The sequence below is a fragment of the Cyprinodon tularosa genome, unplaced genomic scaffold (genome assembly GCF_016077235.1).
Source record: "Cyprinodon tularosa strain WSP-4 unplaced genomic scaffold, ASM1607723v1 ctg154, whole genome shotgun sequence".
Classification (NCBI taxonomy): domain Eukaryota; kingdom Metazoa; phylum Chordata; class Actinopteri; order Cyprinodontiformes; family Cyprinodontidae; genus Cyprinodon; species Cyprinodon tularosa.
The window spans coordinates 639,652-660,914 of NW_024038375.1; the positions used below are offsets into that span (position 1 = coordinate 639,652).

The window sequence follows — 21,263 nt, forward strand, 5'->3', positions numbered from 1 at the left end:
CCTGTGCCCGAACGTCCAACCTAGCCCCTAAATCCCTCAATCACTATATAGAGCGGAGACTATATAGTTGACTTTATAGCAAACTCAGTTAACCTACCATTCGGAACGATGATCACTGCTTTTTGCTCCCCGTTGGTCAGGTAACTCCTCCTCCAATGCGCAGTGCCTGCGCCATCTTTGTTATTAGTCACCGCTGTTGGGTAGAGACAGCCTATGATGACAGCGGGCCGGTGTGACAGCAAATCCCATATTGCTTTGCAAGAAGAGGCGGACTTGCCAATTGCGGTGTTCTGTGGCAAATGCCAATCGAGCTCCACGGTGCCGGGCAGTGAGCACAGGGCCCACTAGAGGATGTCGGGCCCTCAGGCCACCCTCGTAAAGTCTGTTTCTGATTGTTTTGTCAGAGACATTCACACCAGTGGCCTGCTGGAGGTCATTTTGTAGCACTCAGGCAGTGCTCCTCCTGCTCCTCCTTGCACAAAGGAGCAAATACCGGTTCTGCTGATGGGTTGTAGACCTTCTACGACCCTGTCCAGCTCTCCTGGAGTAACTGCTTGTCTCCTGGAATCTCCTCCATGCTCTTGAGATTGTGCTGGGAGACACAGCAAACCTTCTGTCAATGGCACGTATTGATGTGCCATCCTGGAGGAGTTGGACTGCCTGTGCAACCTCTGTAGGGTCCAGGTAGAACCTCATGATAACAGTAGTGAAAGTGACCCTAACCAAAAGCAAAACTGGTGAAAAAGAGTCAGAAAAGATAAGGAGGGGAACAAATGTCAGTGGCCTCCACCTGTAAAACCATTCCTGTTTTGATAGTCGTCTCGTTGTTGCCCCTCTAGTGCACCTGTTGTTAATTTCATTAACACCAAAGCAGCTGAAACTGCTACTTATCTCACCAAATCAATATCCCAGAAGTTTAATTAACTTGATGCTTTACTCTGATTACAAAGTGTTCCTTTATTTTTTTTAGTAATGTATCCATCCATCCATCCATCCATCCATCCATCCATCCATCCATCCAGGGTTGCCTTCACCCAGTTGTCTCTGTGTGGATGAGACCTGACTAGTTCCTTTCATATGGTCTGTGCAAATGTTTCACCTGTTTTCCCCTCCTGCTCCATAATACCCTGATAATGCTAACTTACATTTTATAATTTTTTCTTGTTTCATAACCTCCTTGGTTTAACTTGTTTATTGGTAATAGTCAATGTTGTTTTCATCTCATGCAAAAAAAAAACTTTTTTCCATTCACCTTTAAAGATTTATGAGTCAAATTATCTAAACAATGGGAGTGATTGGGACCTACACATTTTTCTTGTCTTCATATTATTAGCATTTGCTAGACAACTACATACCATAAAACGTCTTCTCTGCATATCTGCTCACTTAAAGATTGTTAAGCTCAATAGATGGACTCACTTTTAATTTTGTTATATTTAAATCTTAACATTGCATTTACAAGTGGATGTCTTTTATTTTGTTTGATATTTGATGGTACATAACAATTACATTTGTCCTTCAAAATTAATCATTTCAGTTAGAATTTTTATTTTTATCATTCAAAGTGACCCTCACTGAAAATCGTACAGGATGTAATGCCGCAATGGTTTCTCCAAGACATCGTCGGTTGGGGTAAGCCAGCATGATATATCCACAGGCTCGGTAATGCTATAATCGGCTGCACTAGAGCTGCAAAAAAGAAGAAACTGTTTTTAAAAGTTGTTTTATTATTATTTCCTGGAATATGTGCACAGAAATGTAAATTGTACCTGTTTACATAGACCTCTCTGTCTCTGATTCTTAATTTTGTTAGGGGGGTCGATTCCACCTCCACATAGGAAGTTATGCTTAACGCTGCAGTCAGTCAAACAACAACAGAAGACATGACATTAAAATTCTGGCTATTTCGTATTTTGGTTATGAAGACAAACAAGGACTGTTAACTTACCTAAAATCCCTTCAATGTTATTGGCATTTGGCATTCTGTGTACGACAGGCCAAAGGAATTTGTAACCATCTTTTTCATGAACAAAGATGACCAAATGCATGTCTTCCAGTGTAATATGAAATTCTTTGTCCGGTTGTCGGATCACCTTAATTCTGGAAAATGTAGAACCTTGGATTAAATTTCTGTCTTTGAGTCTTAAAATCTTGTCATGATTAGTATAACATTTTTCTTAAAGCTTGCTTTCTCTGCTTAAGTTTTTGGGTATGTTAAATAGAGCCTAGGGCCAAGCAGCATCCAAAGTTCATCTTAAAAGGCCTCCGATCCGCAACTCGTCTGCACCTGTGCGCAGGCGGTGGTTGCGCTGTGTGACTTCATTCAGATAACCCAGTTTTAATCCACCTACACCCCCTCCTCCATCATCGCAGCTAAAACATTACTCCCAGACTCTTACTGCATTTTGCATCTCATCTCAACCAGTCCTGCAGAAGATCACCATGTTGAGCCTGGTTCTGCGAGAGGTTTCTTCCCAATGGGGAGTTTTTCCTCTCCACTGTCGCTTCATGCTTGCTCATCATGAACGGGTTCTCTCAACCTGTGTTATCCAACTTCCATCATCTAGGTCCCTGAGTGAAGCTCTAGTATCAGCTCAGTCCACTGGATCTCTCCATAAAGCTCAGCATACCGTCTCGCTAACCAGCAGTCTACAGACTGACCAACTTCATGTATCTCCACTCCACCACCAGTTTCAAGCCTGGGGGATACAGCCCTATTCTTTACTACTGTTCATGCATATCAATGAAAATTCAGCGCTATGTTTCCTGCCGAGGTGTGAGCTCAAAAGACTAAGTAATTGTATCAATAAATTTCTTCTAATTGTTTTTTTCTCTCCGTGTGAGTTTTTTTCGGATCGAAATGTTAAATAAGTCTGCAACATGCTGGTGAAGATTATGAAGATATTGCATAATGGCATCAGAATAACAAATGTTCCATTGGTTTTGTAAATTTTTCTCAGAAATCAGCAAAATCTTTCAAACATGATTCCTTGCATTCTCTATGTCTGAAGCAAAATGTTTGAACTCTGTGAGCACTGAAAAGATTAAAGATAAAATGTCAACAATAAAAGCACAGTAAAGCAACTGGGCAACATGAGTTGCAAAATACATAAAAAAAAATTATCTGCACATCGCGTCTAGTCATCGAGTCTAGCCTACTAGCAAGGCCCGGGGGGATTACTATAATCCTTTTTTTATGTTACTCATCCAAGTGTATGCTGATTCACAGCATCACAAGAACTTATTTTGTTCATGTCTTCATCTGCCTCTGTCTTAAATCCCAGTCAGCTTCGGCAGAGTGCGGCTCACACTGAGCCTGTTCTGCTGGAGGTTTCTTGTTGTTGAAAGGGAATTTTCCTCTCCACTGTTGCTACATGCATGCTCAATACGAGGGACTTTAGAGAGTCAATGAGTCCTCGAAATCAGCTGGTTTTCCTTAGATACAAATATTTTAAAGAATATGATTATTTTACCTGTATAAATGAAATTGATATTTTCTAACTCCAGCTTTTACTGTTTGAGTCTCTCCAGGTTGAATTTTCAATATTGTGCAACTTTTAGAAACCTTTTATTCTGTAAAATCTGGCCTACTTTATTATCTGAGATTTAACTGTGTATGTTCAATTATTAGTTGTTAAAAAAAAAATGACATTAGAAAGCTGCACTAGCCAGAACACTGGATCAGTTAATTTGCAATGGTTACTGTTCTGTAAAACACATAATAATGGACTGTTTATGGTTGTGGAACAAAAACCCAAAAGCTGACCTTCCAGTTGTGAAATTGTCATTTGTTGTTTGCTGTGCAAAAGGCCCATCACGTCGATCTAGAACTCCAAGGTGATTAAACGCAACCATTTCCTCAGAGCCAGCTTGGATTAAAATAGTCCTGAAGCCCCCATGTGTTATTGCGTCCAGCATACCAATCACACGCACTTCTGAAAACAAAGTGACCAAATGCAACTCAACACAGTATCATAGATAACAAAATCAAACTGGATTTTTTTTTAGTTTGTATGGGCAGCTTTTAGGAAGAATTTCATATTTAAATTTTAAATGTAATGGAAAAAAACAGACCTTTGCTTGGATGGTGAAATAGTAAAAGAATGAACGTTTTGTTGATTTCAAAGCAAAGTGGTTGAGACTGATTTTCCATTTTCAGCAGAAATTTGTGAGGAGCAAAACCTAAATAGAGATAGAAAGTTGGAGTAAAATAACAGATGTAAGAAAAACAGCTGGTACTTCCAGCAGCAGTTACTATAAGCTGTGTTATAAAACTTGCATACATACAATAAATACAATACAATACAATACAGCAAATACAATACAGCAAATACAACTAAAAAAAAAAAAAAAAACGGTAACATTTTTTTTTTTATATACTTCCTTATTTTACTTTACCCATATTATTGCATATTTTCCGTTCTTATTACATTTACAAACAGTATGTTAGGCTTCCTCTACAACAATAATTTCCAGGACCTTTTTGGTAGCTTTTTTGACTATTTTTTTCTATGACTCAGGAACAATTTTCTTCCTGAAGATGAGAAGGTAATCCCCACCTTTCATAAAACTATTTCAGAACAAGCAAGCAAATACTGCATATCAAATTCCATGTTAATACGTTCTTGTTTTTATATTTTTATTTCTCTTTAAAAATGCTCGTTCTTTGTCTTATTCTGTATGTTTTCTAACTGTTTATTCTGTGTATTAAAGGTGCTGTAGGAGATCTTGAAAAAACTGTTCCATCAAGCAATTTTTTTATGGAAGCAAATCGTTACCATATTTAAAATGAAAAAACATTTTCAAAAATGCTTTTTGAAAATAAATCTCAAATGTCTCAAATTTTATATTTCAAATTGAATTTTGGTATGTATTTGCTGGGGTACATTTTGAATGATAAATCTCAAATGTCTTTTCTTTTTAATTTTAATTAAGTAAAAGAATGAGCGGTGTTAAAGAAGAAAATGAAAATGCAAACAGGATGATTGATTACTAATTTCATTTATGAGTCAAACAATGCAGCCACATTCTTAAAATGAAAAAGCATTTCTGAAAATGCTTTTTCATTTTAAATATGGTAACGATTTGCTTCCATAATTTTTTGAACATACACAACCATGCCTCTCCCTTTAGACCACCCCTCGAAACTACGCCTTCAAAACTCATGAACGCGCATGCTGCGTGCAGCCTGTCTAGAGCAGCAGGAGCCGTGCGTCTGAGCAGCTGAAGAGCACTATAATCACTCCTCTGAAACTGTTTATTAACACGTAAATTAACTTAAAATGCTGAAATCTGCCAACAAAACATGTTCATTTTTATTGTCCTGGTGCCTGCAGTTCGGATTACGTACATGAAAAACGCGAATGGGCGAGTGGGCCAGAAGCTGCTGTTGAATGGGATTCCTAGTAAAAGCGCACCGCCATTGTACAGGGGCCTAAAAGGCTCCAACAGAAGTAATATTTGAAGGCAGGATGGTAATCTGGATGAACTGACTGCACTGACAATGTTTTCAGATGGACTTTCTCACTTCAAAATAGATTCAAACTACTTTTTTACCAACTGATCACAGCAAATATAGCTGCCATTGTTACAGGCAAAGAAAGGATAGCGTAGCTCCGCCCAATGCGCATCAGACCCACTTTTTCCAACGTGCAGCCAAAGCAGCAAAGATGCTTCAGCCACGCATCAGAACTAAACTTGTACAACCATGAAAAAGCTAGCATTCTTCTCCCACTGTGGAAAAATCTCTGTTGTTTTTGAATTCACATCAGCTCTAAATAGTAAACAAAAAAATAAATACTTAGAATAAATAATTAGAAAAGTTGTAAACTGAACTCAAAAAATGTTGAAATCCTGTGTAGGAAATATGAATTATTTTCTTTAGCTACACTAAATTACAGGATGAATACGTTAAATGGCTTTAAAATATACTTACGAGGAGGAGGCATAGCCCAGTTCCCACCTCTGGTGCCTTTAATTTAAACACAAACATTCCAAGTTGAATCAAGGCATCTTATGACTTAAGGCTGATTTATATTTCAAAACCAGGTCCTCTGCGTAGGTGTCGTAGTGAAAAAAAAGCCGTCCCCGCCCTCCTCAGCTGCACCTCTCCCAAATTGTAATTGACCGCAGACAGGATCTTCATAGATATATATATACCGTAGATATATATATATATATATACCGTAGATATATATATATATATATATATATATATATATATATATATATATATATATATATATATATATATATATACATACATACAGACACAAAATATTTTGGACTCAAAATATATTTCAATTAAAATTTCTCTACCCATTTTAGTTGAATCATTTTGTGTTGGCTAACACAAAGTGGAACGTCATGAAAAAATGAAGGCAAAATAATGCTTGATTTTCCACAGTCTCATTAATTACTGAATTTAATGTAGCTCTTCTATTTCCTCTCTTTCAGTACAGGATGAACTGATTAATCCAAGTGTGTCTGGCATGGTTACCGTCTTAGACTTGGGCTTAGACACCTTTTATTGTGAGTGTATACAAAACAAACTCTCATGAGATTTCCATTTCTCAAAATGCACTTGCACACCTAGATTAATCAGTTCCTGTAGTACAAAATGACAGGCAAAAAAAGAGCTGCCTTAAGTCCAGGAAGTACGGTGGTGGTTTTGTGCATACAACCCATTTGAATTAGGGATGAATGAATGATAAACTATGGTTAGTTGCTTTAGCATTTGTAACATCTGTAATAAAAAAAAAGTCGATGTTGACAATGTGTGTGACTTATTAGACTTACGGGAAGAGGAATAGGTCGGATGAACAGGTGGAGCGTGAGCCATATCTGGTTTTAGTACTGTTAAATAAAGCAATAGTTAAGTTAGTAAAAAAAAATTGTCCATGTTTGCAAATTATATTCTATCAAAATATATCATAGAGATGACATGGTGTTATTTTCTACTCATTACATTTTCAAACAAGTATCTGTACTTTATATTTCTTTTAAAAAAGGAATATAAAGTTCAGATACATAACGTTTGTTTTAAAAATTCAATTTTTAAAAGAAACGTTAATTGTTACTCTTGGCTTCAGTTTAATGTTATAAAATATAATTTCACGTCATGTGCGCCATCCAGTGCAGATCATTGGTGTGATCCACATCTAATGAAAACTACTGTAATTGTATAAGTCAATGCAAACACTCATTGTCTAACTATTCATCAAATTTGTGCTGACGCCAATGGAATTAATCAGATGCAAGCAGGTGTTCTTCAAACTGCAATTGTGAATTGTCTCTGCCATGCTACAATGTCGGATTCAGAAAAAGATGTTTAAATGTCTGAAAGGTCGGACACAGTCGAGAGCGTATCGGGAGCCGGAGACCAACAAGACCTCCCTCATCCTTGGTCCTATCTCAAAGAATTTTTCGAAATAGTTGAAGAATTGAGCTTTTAATTCATATAGTTGCATCTGGCTGTTTTTCTTTAAAGGTTACTTTATACTTTTATACTTTAAGTAGTTTTTGGAGCACATACCTTTTCACTTTTAATTGAGTAATGCGGTCGAGTTGATACTTCAGCTTTTACCAGTGTTTTTAAACTGCAGTATCTATACTTCTACTTAAGTAACAAATGTGTTAAAAGTACTAATAACATAATATTTCTAGTAGTTTGTGCTACTATTAAACCACCAATGTGTAATAGTTACAGCAATTTACTAACAGAAATGTGATATATTATACATAAGTAGTCTGTGTTAATTATCATCTATGGACTAAAAGTCTCAATCTTCATGTTAGCCTTGACTTAGAAAATTGCAATTTATAATTACATAGGAGTGGGTCTCGCATTTATGGATTCAAACATCTTTGAGCTATAGAAGTGCAGAGCCAAAAAATTTAGAGATTACCATTAAATTCTCATATACCGTTCCTTGTCCAAAAAAAATGAGCCACTAGTGCTCTTAACTCAAACAAAAAAAAAAATTTTTTTGAGATAGTTATAAAAAAGTACCTTCTCTTAATGGTTTATCTAGTATACATGGTTTTAGAAACCAAAAAATCACTGTAAACCCTCTAAATGAAAAAAATATAAATTTTGGGATCTTGTAAAATCATGATATCTATTTATATTCAGCAACCCTGAATTCTAGGACACCTGTTTTGAATCTTGTTTCAAAAATCCTTTTAGATGAAATAATAAAAAGTACATATTATTATCTTAATGGCTTATTTAGTATACATGGTTTTAGAAAAAAAAATACTGTAAACCTTGTAAATGAAACAAAATAAATTTTTTTGGAATCTTGTGTCTGGAGACAGAAATGCTTCTCTATACAGAGTGTTTGTTTGTTGTTGTCTTTTTCAATAATTTTTAAAATTGCTGTTGAATACTTAAATTATAAGATGTATACAAGGGTTGCAGTCAGCAGAGAAATAGAGTTAATGACAAATTATTTACAATAAAGCTTTTCAAAAAGCAGTTCTTAGTGATCTTTTTATAACCTACAAAAATTGTCCTGAAAAATAAATGATAGAAATGGCTGATCTTCCAAGTGTATCATAAACATTATTTGTAAAAATAATGTTATAGTGAGAAAGGAATGCCTCACAGCATTTTTTACCTTAACTTTATCTGATAAGAGCAAAAGGCATTTTGCGCGGTTATTCACTTTAAACTGCTCTGCCATACCTACCTCTACCAAGTCCAGAATGTCCATGTCCTTTAGAAAAAAAGGGCGACAAAATTATTAATCAATTAGCTGTAGATTTTCAGATGAACAGTTTTAGCTTCAATGTTACATGTAAACTCTAGGAAATTATTTTGAAATTATTTCCACAACCTCTAATTGGTAATGTTTTAAGAGCTTACTAATATGTTTTAGTTCATACTACTGAAAATTTCATGTTCTTATCAGTTTATAATTAATATAATTACAATAGGTTAGATATGTCATAAACTGGCTGAGTATCTGTTTAACACATTTGTCCTTTTATCAGTCAATGATAACTTATCATATAACTATTCCATACATTTCTAAATTACAATTTCACAATTTTTGGGGTAAGGTAATTCTTACCCACTGTTAAATGGAGAAAAAGAAAATAAAAAAAGTGAGGTATAGATAATCTCCATTAGATTTCACAAAGTAGGAGGGGTGGCGTCCTAGTGGTTGGTGTATTCTGCCAGGAATCCAGAGGTTTTGAGTTCAAGCCCTATTGCTCCCCAAGGGGATGGGTTAAATACAGAGAGCTCATTTTGTTGACTTGTGACAGTGTATAGACAATAAAGTTGAAATCTATTCTATGTGTTTTTAAAAAAATTGCTCTGTATCTGTGACAGTGTAATGACAATAAAAGCTGGGGGTGAATTTACTGTTTAAAGGCTCACCTGACAATAGGCTTTTACTGTTGGTTAATACTTTGCAATAAAGTCAATTATTTTCAAATAACAGAGTTAAAAGAATAATTATTAAAATATGATCTTTCTTTTAATATAGAGAAACTTTATCTATTTATATATTTCTATCCTTTTCCTCACTAATCTTTATTTGTTTATAGTCTAGTACCTTGAAAATGTATTTGTGTAAATTAAACTTTACAGTTGAATTTGTTGTCATATTTTATCAAAAGTCTTCAAATAAAACCTGCTATTTATATGTGAATTGCCTCAAAGTTTTGTCAAAAAATTTAATAGAATCTAAATATTTGTAAAAGGGATACCGTCAAATTTTCTTTTTCAGTTGGCAATGGCTAAGAATCAGAATTTTTTATAGTTTACAGTCTTTGCTACTCCATTTTTCCAGCAGTCTTCAGAACTACTGTCTGAGTCAGAATATTAAATTTTATCAAAGAAAAAAAGGTTTTTGATTGATAAAATGTATAACACTTCAGAATAAATATTATTTTGAGATGGCAATGTTGGTTACTTACATTTCTCAAGGTCCATAAATCAAAACATCCTCTCCTGCTTCTTTACAGAACTTCAATCATTAGCTTTCATCTGATTTTGCGTAGATAACATTTTGTATTTTAATTGGGACTTGTTTCGTAGCCTAATATCAATTGTAATAGCTGCGGTATTGTAGCGTGGATAAAATATAAACTATGGGCACATTGGGACTAGAACACAGCCAATCAGGAAGAGAGAAGGCTGAGTTTAAGGCAGGAAAAGCAATGAGAGTGGCATTAGCATTTCTGCTCTGAGTCTTCAAGGAGGCGGTCACATTTTCTTGCTGCTCTGCAACTCCCTGCTTTGATCTGTCCCTGCTTTACTATGTCTTGTCTTTTCTGAGCCCTCTCTTCATATCACCCAAATTCAAACAATGGATCTGGTCAGCTGGTCTCTTAATGATATCGATCAAATTTCCTCAACTGGAAGACAGGGAAAAGGGGACCTGTGGGATACACCATGGAGTCATGGAAGAATTGGAGGATGGTGTGTGTTGCAATGTTGTCAGTCAAAGATGTATGGATTTACAGATTTATGATTCTCTGATTTCTCCTGTAACCTACAATTAGAGGATTTAAGCGGTACGATGGCTGTGAATGAGCAGGACCAGGAGCTGAGCCGTGTGCTGGGTGCGATTGAACGCAGGCTGGCTGTGGTGGTTGAACTCTAAGGTGGGATAGGATAATATCTTGGATGGGCACGCTTGCTTAAAGGCAGAAAAGCCCAACAAATTTGGAATATTGGATCCACCATGTAGAGCCAGAAAGAAAAGATTCAAAGCTGATGGGAAATTCCTTTGCAGCCTGCTCTCAAAAGAATTACTTTGGATTCGGCCTCCTCCCTTATCGAAATCTCCCCTGGATGTTATGGTGGAAGGGCACAGAAAATGCATAAATTTATTCACAGCATCAAAGTCTTCTGCCAGGGCCTGATCTTCAAAGAACTAATTTCGTTTATGTCTTTATCTGCTTCTGTGTCCTTGAACCCCAGTCAGCCTCTGCAGATGGCCACTCACACTGAGCCTGTTCCTGCTGGAAGTTTCTTCCACTTAAAAGAAAGTTTTCCTCTCCACTACATGCATGCTCAGTGCGAGGGGTTGCAGAGAGTCAACGAGTCATTGCAATCAGCCGGTTTTCCTTGGATAAAAATATTTTGAAGCAAATGAGTGTGTTACCTGTATAAACGACTTGAATATTTTCTAACTGCAGCTTTTCTCTGTATGAATCTCTTAAGGTTGAAATGCTTCTCTATGCAGGTAGTTTGTTTGCTGTTATTTTATTTCATATCTTAAAGGTTCCTGTAATGCTATGTGGCAATAAGGATTGTTGTCTTAATGCCAGAAAAACCCCAACGAATTTTATTCTGGCAAGCAGAGCATTATCACTTTCGCCATAGTACAGGGTTTTTGTTTGTTATATTTATTAATTTTTAAAATTGCACTTGAACACGTTAATTAAAAAAACAAAAACTGGAACGTTTTAGTGAGAATGGAATACCCCACAGCATTTTTAATCTTAACTTTATCTGATAAGAGTAAAAGGCATTTTCCGTGGTTATCCACTTTAAACTCTGCTGTGTCATACCTACCTCCAACTCTAAGACTCGGAAAACTTCGATATCCTTAAAAAAAAAAGAGGGGGGGGATAAATATCAGTAATTGAGGGTACATTTTCAAATGAACAGTTTGTGGTTTTAATATTACACATGAACTGTGGAAAATAATTTTCAAATAATTTCCACTACTTCAATTTGTTAATGGCTTGTGAAATGACAAATATGTTTTAATTCATACTTTTAAATCACAGTATTAAAAAGAATAAGTATTAAAATACGAACTTGGTTTTAAAGCAAAGCAGCTCTATCCCACTAGTTATATATTTCAGTAATTTCTGTCATCTACTATATCTATTTGATTAAACTATAATAACTTGTGTGAAGTCAACTTTACAGTTGCTTTTCTTGTCATATTTTAATAATTATCCTTATTTTAACAGAAAGTTTTGAGGTTCATTCACATAAAGTTGTGAGAGGAGCTAAAATAAGGCATGATTTTTTAAATATTTTTCAAACATAAATGTCAAATTTTTGGTATACATTTGTACCAATAACTTTGTGACAATTCTTGGAGATGTTTACAGTCTTGTTCCAAAGATCTTGCAAGAGCAATTAGTAAAAAAAAAGTACATATTTTCTCATAATTGCTTATTTAGTATGCAAGTTTTTATAAAAAAAAATTAAATGTAAACCTTGTAAATCAAAACAAATTATAAAATTGGAGAATCTTGTATCTGGAGACAGAAACGCTTCTCCATGCAGGTTTTTTGTTTTTTATTTCAGCAATGTTTAAAATTGCTAACAACAGTTGATCATATAAATTATCAGACTGATACTAGGGTTCAATCTCAGAAGAGAAATAGAGTTAATGACTAATTATTATTAATAAAGCTTTTCTCAAAGTATTTCTTTGAAAAATTTTCTAACCTGAGTAATTTCAATTAAAAAAGAAATGGAGAGAGCCATTCCTCTTGCAAGTTTTCATAAAAACTTTATGCATAAAAACAATTTTAATGAAAACAGAATACCTTACTGAAATGTATAACCATAGCTTTGTCTGATAAGAGTAAAAGGCATTTTCTGTGGTTATCCACTTTAAACTCTGCTGTGTCATACGTACCTCCACCTCTAGGCCTTGAAGAACCTGCATATCCTTTAAAAAAATTTAAAAAGTAATTGAGGGTACATTTTCAGATGAACAGTTTGTAGTTTGAATATTACGCATGAACTGTGGAAAATTATTTTCAAATTATTTTCCACTTCCTAATTTGTTAATGGTTTATGAAATGACAAATATGTTTGAATTCATCTTTTCAAATCACAGTATTACAAAGAATAAGAAGTATTAAAATATAAACTTTGTTTTAAAGCAAAGCAGCTCTATCCCTCTAGTTATATATTTCAGTCATTTTCAGTCATCTGCTATATCTATTTGATTAAACTATAATAACTTGTGTGAATTCAACTTTACAGTTGCTTCTCTTGTCATATTTTAATAATTGTCTTAATTTTAACAGAAAGTTTTTAGGTTTATTCACATAAAGTTGTGAGAGGAGCTAAAATAAGGCATGATTTTTTTAAATATTTTTCAAACATAAATGTCAACATTTTGGTATACATTTGTACCAATAACTCAGACAATTTTTGGAGATGTTTACAGTCTTGTTCCAAAGATCTTGCAAGAGCAATTAGTAAAAAAAAGTACATATTTTCTCTTAATTGCTTATTTAGTATGCAAGTTTTTATAAAAAAAAATCAAATGTAAACCTTGTAAATCAAAACAAATTATAAAATTGGAGAATCTTGTCTCTGGAGACAGAAATGCTTCTCCATGCAGGTTTTTAGTTTTTTTTATTTCAGCAATGTTTAAAATTGCTAACAACAGTTGATCATATAAATTATCAGACTGATACTAGGGTTCAATCTCAGAAGAGAAATAGAGTTAATGACTAATTATTTTTACCGTATTTTCACGACTATAAGGCGCACTTAAACGTTTTTTTTTCCCCTCAAAATGTGCGGTGCGCCCTATGGTGCGGTGCGCCCTATGTGTGTTGTAACTGCGACTTTTGAGACCACCTCATTGAGGAGATGATGAAAGAGTGGCTGAATGTAAGGAGACCAGGTGTTTTTTTTTTCCACCCCTCACAATCGCTGTTAATATGTAACTCCATGCGTGCCCATCTCACAGCTGATGTGAAAAACATGGGGAAACAAATTAACCCTGTGCTCGCTGTTCAACCGCTCGACATCGGTGTGAACCGGACCCAGCAGGTGCAGCAGAAGCAGCGAGTTTACATGCAAAGTCAATGGTTGACGCGCATATAAGGCTGGGTGGCTCCGTATGGATGCGTGGCTGAGGCAGGTGTATCTGAGAAGACTAGGTGTTTTTTTCCACGCATCACCATTGCTGCGTGCCCATCTCACAGCCGATGTGAAAAAAAAGGTGAATCAAATGAACGCTGTGCTCGCCGTTATCCCGGGGGTCTGACAAAGGAGCTTCAACAGCTCGACATCGGTGTGACGCGGCCGTTCACAGTAAGGCTGCGAGCGGCGTGGGAGCGATGGATGACAGACTGAGACCACAGTTTCAGGAAAAGTGGGAGGCAGCGCCGGGCAAGTTACGCCACCGTTTGCGGATGGATTGTAGATGCTTGGACTAACGTATCTGCTGGCTCTGTTGTTCAAGCTTTTGCAAAAGCCGGCATTATTTCTGAGGAGCTGCGCTGCACGGAAAGTGACTGACAGCGAAGAAGGGGAAACTGGCATGTCTGATTTAGCGCAGCTGTTTTATTCAGAAACAGAGGATGAGGACTTTGAGGGGTTTGATTAATACTCTGTAATAAATACTTGAATAAAGCACAATCATACTCAGTTTTGCTCCCGCTGTATTTTTCTACCTGAAAACTTAATTCAACACCAGCCTCTGGGCCGCAGCGCATCAGCGCTCACCTCCGCAGGTGTTTTTTCATCTAAATAATCTAAATCTTTTTAAGTGATAAAGCCCACCTGAAAATTTAATCATTGCAGTCAGTTCATCCAGATTATTATCCTGCCTATGTTTTAAGTTAATTTATGCGTCAATAAACGAAGAAGAAGGGGAACTGGCATGTCGGATTTAGCGCAGCTGTTTAATTCAGAAACAGAGGATGATGACTTTGATGGGTTTGATTAATACTCTGTAATAAATACTTGAATAAAGCACAATCATACTCAGTTTTGCTCCCGCTGTATTTTTCTACCTGAAAACTTAATTCAACAGCAGCCTCTGGGCCGCGGGGCATACGGGCTCACCTCCGCAGGTGTTTTTTCATCTAAATAATCTAAATCTTTTTAAGTGAGAAAGTCCACCTGAAAATTTAATCATTGCAGTCAGTTCATCCAGATTATTATCCTGCCTATGTTTTAAGTTAATTTATGCCTCAATAAACTGTATCAGAGGAGTAATCACAGCCCTGTGTCATCAGCATGCCGGTTCCCAGGTTTGAATAATACTTTGTAATAAATACACCTTGCAGCTTTATTTGCTGTGATCAGTGGGAATAAAGTAGTTTTAATATGTTTTTAAGTGGGAAAACTCTACCTTAGAGGACATGTACCTGTATATAAAAAACGCGCCCTATAGTCCGGTGCGCCTTATGTGTGTGTTAAATACAGAAATGGCACACATAACTGAGACTGCGCCTTTTAGTCCGGTGCGCCTTATGGTCGTGAAAATACGGTAATAAAGCTTTTCACAAAGTATTTCTTAGAGAAATTTTCTAACTTGAGTAATTTAAATGAAAAAATAAATGGAGAGAGTCGTTGCTCTTGCAAGTTTTCATAAAAACTTTATGCATAAAAACAATTTTAATGAAAACAGAATACCTTACTGAAATGTATAACCATAGCTTTGTCTGATAAGAGTAAAAGGCATTTTCTGTGGTTATCCACTTTAAACTCTGCTGTGTCATACGTACCTCCACCTCTAGGACTTGAAGAACCTGCATATCCTTTAAAAAAAATTAAAAAGTAATTGAGGGTACATTTTCAGATGAACAGTTTGTAGTTTGAATATTACGCATGAACTGTGGAAAATAATTTTCAAATTATTTCCACTACCTAATTTGTTAATGGTTTATGAAATGACAAATATGTTTGAATTCATCTTTTCAAATCACAGTATTACAAAGAATAAGAAGTATTAAAATATAAACTTTGTTTTAAAGCAAAGCAGCTCTATCCCTCTAGTTATATATTTCAGTCATTTTCAGTCATCTGCTATATCTATTTGATTAAACTATAATAACTTGTGTGAAGTCAACTTTACAGTTGCTTCTCTTGTCATATTTTAATAATTGTCTTAATTTTAACAGAAAGTTTTTAGGTTTATTCACATAAAGTTGGGAGAGGAGCTAAAATAAGGCATGATTTTTTTAAATATTTTTCAAACATAAATGTCAACATTTTGGTATACATTTGTACCAATAACTCAGACAATTCTTGGAGATGTTTACAGTCTTGTTCCAAAGATTTTGCAAGAGCAATTAGTAAAAAAAAGTACATATTTTCTCTTAATTGCTTATTTAGTATGCAAGTTTTTATAAAAAAAATCAAATGTAAACCTTGTAAATCAAAACAAATTATAAAATTGGAGAATCTTGTCTCTGGAGACAGAAATGCTTCTCCATGCAGGTTTTTAGTTTTTTTATTTCAGCAATGTTTAAAATTGCTAACAACAGTTGATCATATAAATTATCAGACTGATACTAGGGTTCGATCTCAGAAGAGAAATAGAGTTAATGACTAATTATTTTTAATAAAGCTTTTCACAAAGTATTTCTTAGAGAAATTTTCTAACTTGAGTAATTTAAATGAAAAAATAAATGGAGAGAGTCGTTGCGCTTGCAAGTTTTCATAAAAACTTTATGCATAAAAACAATTTTAATGAAAACGGAATACCTTACTGAAATGTATAACCATAGCTTTGTCTGATAAGGGTAAAAGGCATTTTCCGTGGTTATCCACTTTAAACTCTGCTGTGTCATACCTACCTCTACCTCTAGGACTTGAAGAACCTGCATATCCTTTAAAAAAAAAAGGGGGGGGGGGGAAATATCAGTAATTGAGGGTACATTTTCAAATGAACAGTTTGTAGTTTGAAATATTACACATGAACTGTGGAAAATAATTTATAAATTTCCACTACCTAATTTGTTAATGGTTTATGAAATGACAAATATGTTTTAATTCATACTTTCAAATCACAGTATTACAAAGAATAAGAAGTATTAAAATATGAACTTTGTTTTAAAGCAAAGCAGCTCTATCCCTCTAGTTATATATTTCAGTCATTTTCAGTCATCTGCTATATCTATTTGATTAAACTATAATAACTTGTGTGAATTCAACTTTACAGTTGCTTTTCTTGTCATATTTTAATAGTTATCTTCTTTTTAACAGAAAGTTTTGAGGTTTAATCACATAAACTTGTGAGAAGAGCTAAAATAAGGCATGATTTTCTAAATATTTTTTAAACATAAATGTCAAAATTTTGGTATACATTTGTACCAATAACCCTGAGACAATTCTTGGAGATGTTTACAGTGTTGGTACAAAGATCTTGCAAGAGCAATTAGTAAAAAAAAAGAGTACATATTTTCTCTTAATTGCTTATTTAGTATGCATGTTTTTAGAAAAAAATCAAATGTAAACCTTGTAAATCAAAACAGATTATGAAATTGGAGAATCTTGTATCTGTAAAAGGCATTTTGCTTGGTTATCCACTTTAAACTCTGCTGTGCCATACCTACCAATATGACTAGGAGATGCAGCATATGAAAATCCTTAAAAAAAAAGAAGGGGGGGAGATAATTACCAGTAATTGGAGGTACATTTTCAAATGAACAGTTTTCAAATGAACATTAACCGTAAAGAATACTGTGCCATATTTACCTGGAGGACCAGGAGGTAGAGAAAGACCTATTGAATAGAAGTAGACATAAGAAATTATTAACAGTAAATAGTTGGGAATTATTACAGTAGAGGAACAGTTTCTAATCTGAGTATTACAAATGAAATTAATTGGAAAATAATTTAAAACTTATTTCCAAAACTTATAAAATGTAGTGTTTTATGATATGAAAAATACTTTACATAGAACCGAAAATTGCTAGCATTTTTTCTTTCTTTTTTTGAAGCCTTACTATTTTAGAAATAAAATAAAATAGGGAGTTTATCATCAATCTAATAGTAAATGTTAGATATGTTTATAATATTTACGTCATGTCCAATTATGACTGAGTGTCCCAACAGCTGTTAAACAGTCATCATTTTATGGATTGATATTAGTCATTATATAACTATTTAATTAATTTCTATGTTACATGTTCACAATTTTTCTGGTGTAAGTCTATTTGACCTTAATTTATAGCTGATTTTATTAAAGGGAACACAGAGAGAAATAGCTCTACTTCTAATAAGGACTGAAAAAATGGCAGTTTACCGTGAAGTTGTGGTGCTTTCCCCTCCTTTGGTTTGTGAAGGATTTGTGTGTTCTCCCCTTCAGGCTTAGTCACCACCATGGATGTAAGTGGAGTCACAAAGCTGTACTTCAGGGACAGCTGCAAAGCTTCATCCTTCACCTTTTGTTTCTCAGATCCAGAAAGAAGCAGCCTGTATAAAAATATCTTATTAGAGTTGGAAACTTATTTCAATTCAAACAGCATAACTGGTGTTTTTACAACTAGCCATAAAAAATATTGTGCAATTATATTTCTTTAAATGTTTATAATGGATCAATTAAAATATGTAAAATTGTATACGATGTAATTTATATATAATCAGCTTGCAATTCTATAAATATATAAATGTTTTGTTGCACTAATGAATATCAAAGCTTCAGGCCCTTACCATTTTTCACTGTTTTGGAAAGATATAATTAATATAAATTTTATGAACAAACAGTGACATCATCAGCTAAAACCGTACTTAATATATCTGACTAATTTAGGTTAAAAAAAAAATTAAAAACAACTTTTATCAAATGGTTCCTCCTGATTTCTTTTAACTTCTGACTCCTAATTTTGGACAATGTTTTTGGATTTCTTTGAGCCAGATTGGATTTTTCAATTAAAAGAAAGACAAATAGTAAGGATGTTTTCCAACCTTCAAGACTTTGAATTCACCCCCAACAACAAAGTGTCAGAACATGTTAAGATACAAGAACACTAATTATGGCTGTGATTTTATTTCACCAGACTATATCAAAATTAATTGCTCAAGAAAGAAACTGAGTCCCACTTACTCTTTCTCTAGAAGTTGTTTAACAGTCAGGTATGCCCAGACCCTCTGAAGAACTCCATCAGAAACTGTTCCATTAGAAGAATCCATTGAGCCAGTTGTTTTTGAAAAGTTCACTTTTCTTTCAGACTGCAGTCAACAGAGTTAATTATGAGTATTCCAAAGAGTTTTAAGCAGTTTTATGGAATCATACTTGAATTTGCTTTGTGGATTGATCCTTACTGAAATGGCAACAACTTGTGGAATGAAGGTTTCAATATTGTTATCAATGATCTTCCCGGCCACCACAATCTCAGAGCCATTATAAAACTGACTAAAATTAGTCTGGGTTAAATTGGTTCCACCTATATATATCATTGTCACATCTGTTAGCAGAGGAGTGGCCACTTCTTCATAGAAACCCTGTTAATAAAAAAAATGAATGTATTTTAATCTTCTTCACCATAGACTTTCTACATAGTGTAAAAAGGTGGAGATTTCTTATCTGCAACAATTATGTTGGCACCTTGGAGATTAATAAACAATGGCTTGTAAAGGTCTTTAAACTCCATTAAGTATTTTTATATTTTATCTGTTTGCAACCACAAATCTTAGTGTGTTTTGTTGGAATCATATGTGATAGACCAACACAAAGTACAGACGCATAAATGTAAGGTGAAAAGCAAACAATTAACTATTTTTTAATTCAGCTGTACAGTAAAAATCTAAAAAGTGTTGTGCCCATCGGAATTCCGACACAGTTACTCTGGGCCTTAAGACATTTTTCTTTTTCAGATAAAATTAAAGGAATAGAGGGTTAGGTTTTAAAACAATTAAAAAAAATACTAATATGGAGGTATGATTAATCTAATATTTAAAAATGGAAATATTACAGAGTATAGTTAAAACTGCACTTAGACTGACAGGTTAACCTAAGGTAAAATTAAGCAGAGAAGGGGCCAAAAGGCTCACAGTTGTTTTAAAGGATCTTCAGAAATCCACCATGCTGCTGTTAAAAAATATATGAACCACAAAAATATTAGTCAGAGAAGACCAAAAGTGAATTTTGGGAAATCGTGATACCTCACATCAGTCAAAATTAGTCACTGTGAAAAGTTGAAGTATATGCATCATGATGTGGGGTGACTTTTCTTCAGCAGGTGAGCTAATTAAAGTTTGTAGGATGGGGGCTGGAGCTAAACAGAGGGCATTCTTTAAACACCGTAACACAGGTTTAATATTAAATACTGACAGGGTCATAATAGTGGACTTTTCAATATTCATGCCAACATTGAAGGTAATAGATTAAATGCAGCCTTTAATGCTATCTTAGACTCAATTGGCTTTGTTCAAAATGTGAACAGTCCCACACATTCTCTTCTTCATACTCTTTTTGTGAAATATAACATTGTATATAAAGAAATAACAGTATTTCCACACAAGCTGTTCTCTCTGACCAGTTTCTATTAACCTTCAAAATTAATTTAACAGCGTTCTTCTCCCATAAAATAAGGTTGCAGTTTAGCAGACCATCATCAAATAATGCAGTCATAAATTTTGTAGCATCTGTTCCACTTTCTATCTTTTTTGTATCACTGAACAATTCTGCAGAGGGCAACTATTTAATTCATTCCCCTTAAAAAATATATTATTTCACTGATGTGGTTACTAGTTCCCAGTATACTTCCTTAGAAAATGTAGCCCCCTTAAAAAAAAAGAAATTTAAAATAGAAAGCTGGCTACCTGGTTTAATGCAGAGCTGCGCTGATTGCTAGGAAACTGGAGGGAAAATGGCGCTCTACATGACAATGGGGATTTTTACCTAGTCTGGAAAGACAGTTTACTGCTGCATAGGATGACCCTTCTTAAACAAGAGCAGCATATTTCTCCTCATTAATAAGAATAATCCTACATTTCTTTTTAATACAGTTGCTAAACTCACTCATAGCCATAGCTCTGTGGACCCGTCCATCCCCCCTGCTCTTAACAGTAATGAATTTATGGGATTCTTTATATATAAGATTGATTCTATTTAAAATAAGATCATTACACCCCTCTAAATATGATTGGTTTATCTCCGAAAGGTGAGGCAGAATCTGAGGTAACTAAAGAATCTGAACTGGGTTTACACTGTTTTGAGTTGAGCTTTCAGAAATAGCAAAACTATTATTTGCATCTAAGCCTTCACCTTTTTATGTTAGATCCAGTTCAAACCAAGTTATTTAAGTAAGTATTCCCTCAGATTTCCACCTTATTTATTTATTTTTTTTTTATCATTTTTGATGATTTAACTATCCCTGATTATATTACTGTTTATATTACTGTTTTTATGTATTTTTTACTATTTTCGAGGCTGCACTCCCGAGGGAGGCGACCAGGAGGCATCCAAATTAGATAGCCGAGCCCCCTCAGCTGGCTCCTTTCGACATGGCAACGACTCTACTCAAAGCTCCTTCCAGGTAACTGAGCTCCTCACCCAATCTCTAAGGGTCACCCAGCT

The 21,263-nt window shown here is 34.6% G+C and overlaps 1 protein-coding gene across 4 annotated transcripts in view; it reads right to left on the bottom strand.

The window, feature by feature from the left end:
- Window positions 1-1,419: 1,419 nt before the first annotated feature.
- Window positions 1,420-21,263, bottom strand: part of LOC119779993 (inter-alpha-trypsin inhibitor heavy chain H3-like) — a 31,197-nt gene continuing 11,353 nt past the window's right edge. The window contains exons 11-27 of one of the 4 annotated variants that reach the window (XM_038279877.1): window positions 19,007-19,186; window positions 18,789-18,913; window positions 17,988-18,157; window positions 17,438-17,464; window positions 17,296-17,328; window positions 16,537-16,569; window positions 15,463-15,495; window positions 12,624-12,656; window positions 11,537-11,569; window positions 8,694-8,720; window positions 6,799-6,855; window positions 5,936-5,971; window positions 4,075-4,182; window positions 3,767-3,935; window positions 1,949-2,100; window positions 1,770-1,857; window positions 1,420-1,689 (exon numbers count right to left, since the gene is read on the bottom strand). In XM_038279877.1, coding sequence (XP_038135805.1) covers window positions 1,572-1,689; window positions 1,770-1,857; window positions 1,949-2,100; window positions 3,767-3,935; window positions 4,075-4,182; window positions 5,936-5,971; window positions 6,799-6,855; window positions 8,694-8,720; window positions 11,537-11,569; window positions 12,624-12,656; window positions 15,463-15,495; window positions 16,537-16,569; window positions 17,296-17,328; window positions 17,438-17,464; window positions 17,988-18,157; window positions 18,789-18,913; window positions 19,007-19,186 — 1,422 coding nt within the window. In that variant the 3' untranslated portion in view covers window positions 1,420-1,571. The remainder of the gene's footprint in view (window positions 1,690-1,769; window positions 1,858-1,948; window positions 2,101-3,766; window positions 3,936-4,074; window positions 4,183-5,935; window positions 5,972-6,798; window positions 6,856-8,693; window positions 8,721-11,536; window positions 11,570-12,623; window positions 12,657-15,462; window positions 15,496-16,536; window positions 16,570-17,295; window positions 17,329-17,437; window positions 17,465-17,987; window positions 18,158-18,788; window positions 18,914-19,006; window positions 19,187-21,263) is intronic. The other 3 variants (XM_038279878.1, XM_038279879.1, XM_038279880.1) reach the window with 3 other exon arrangements.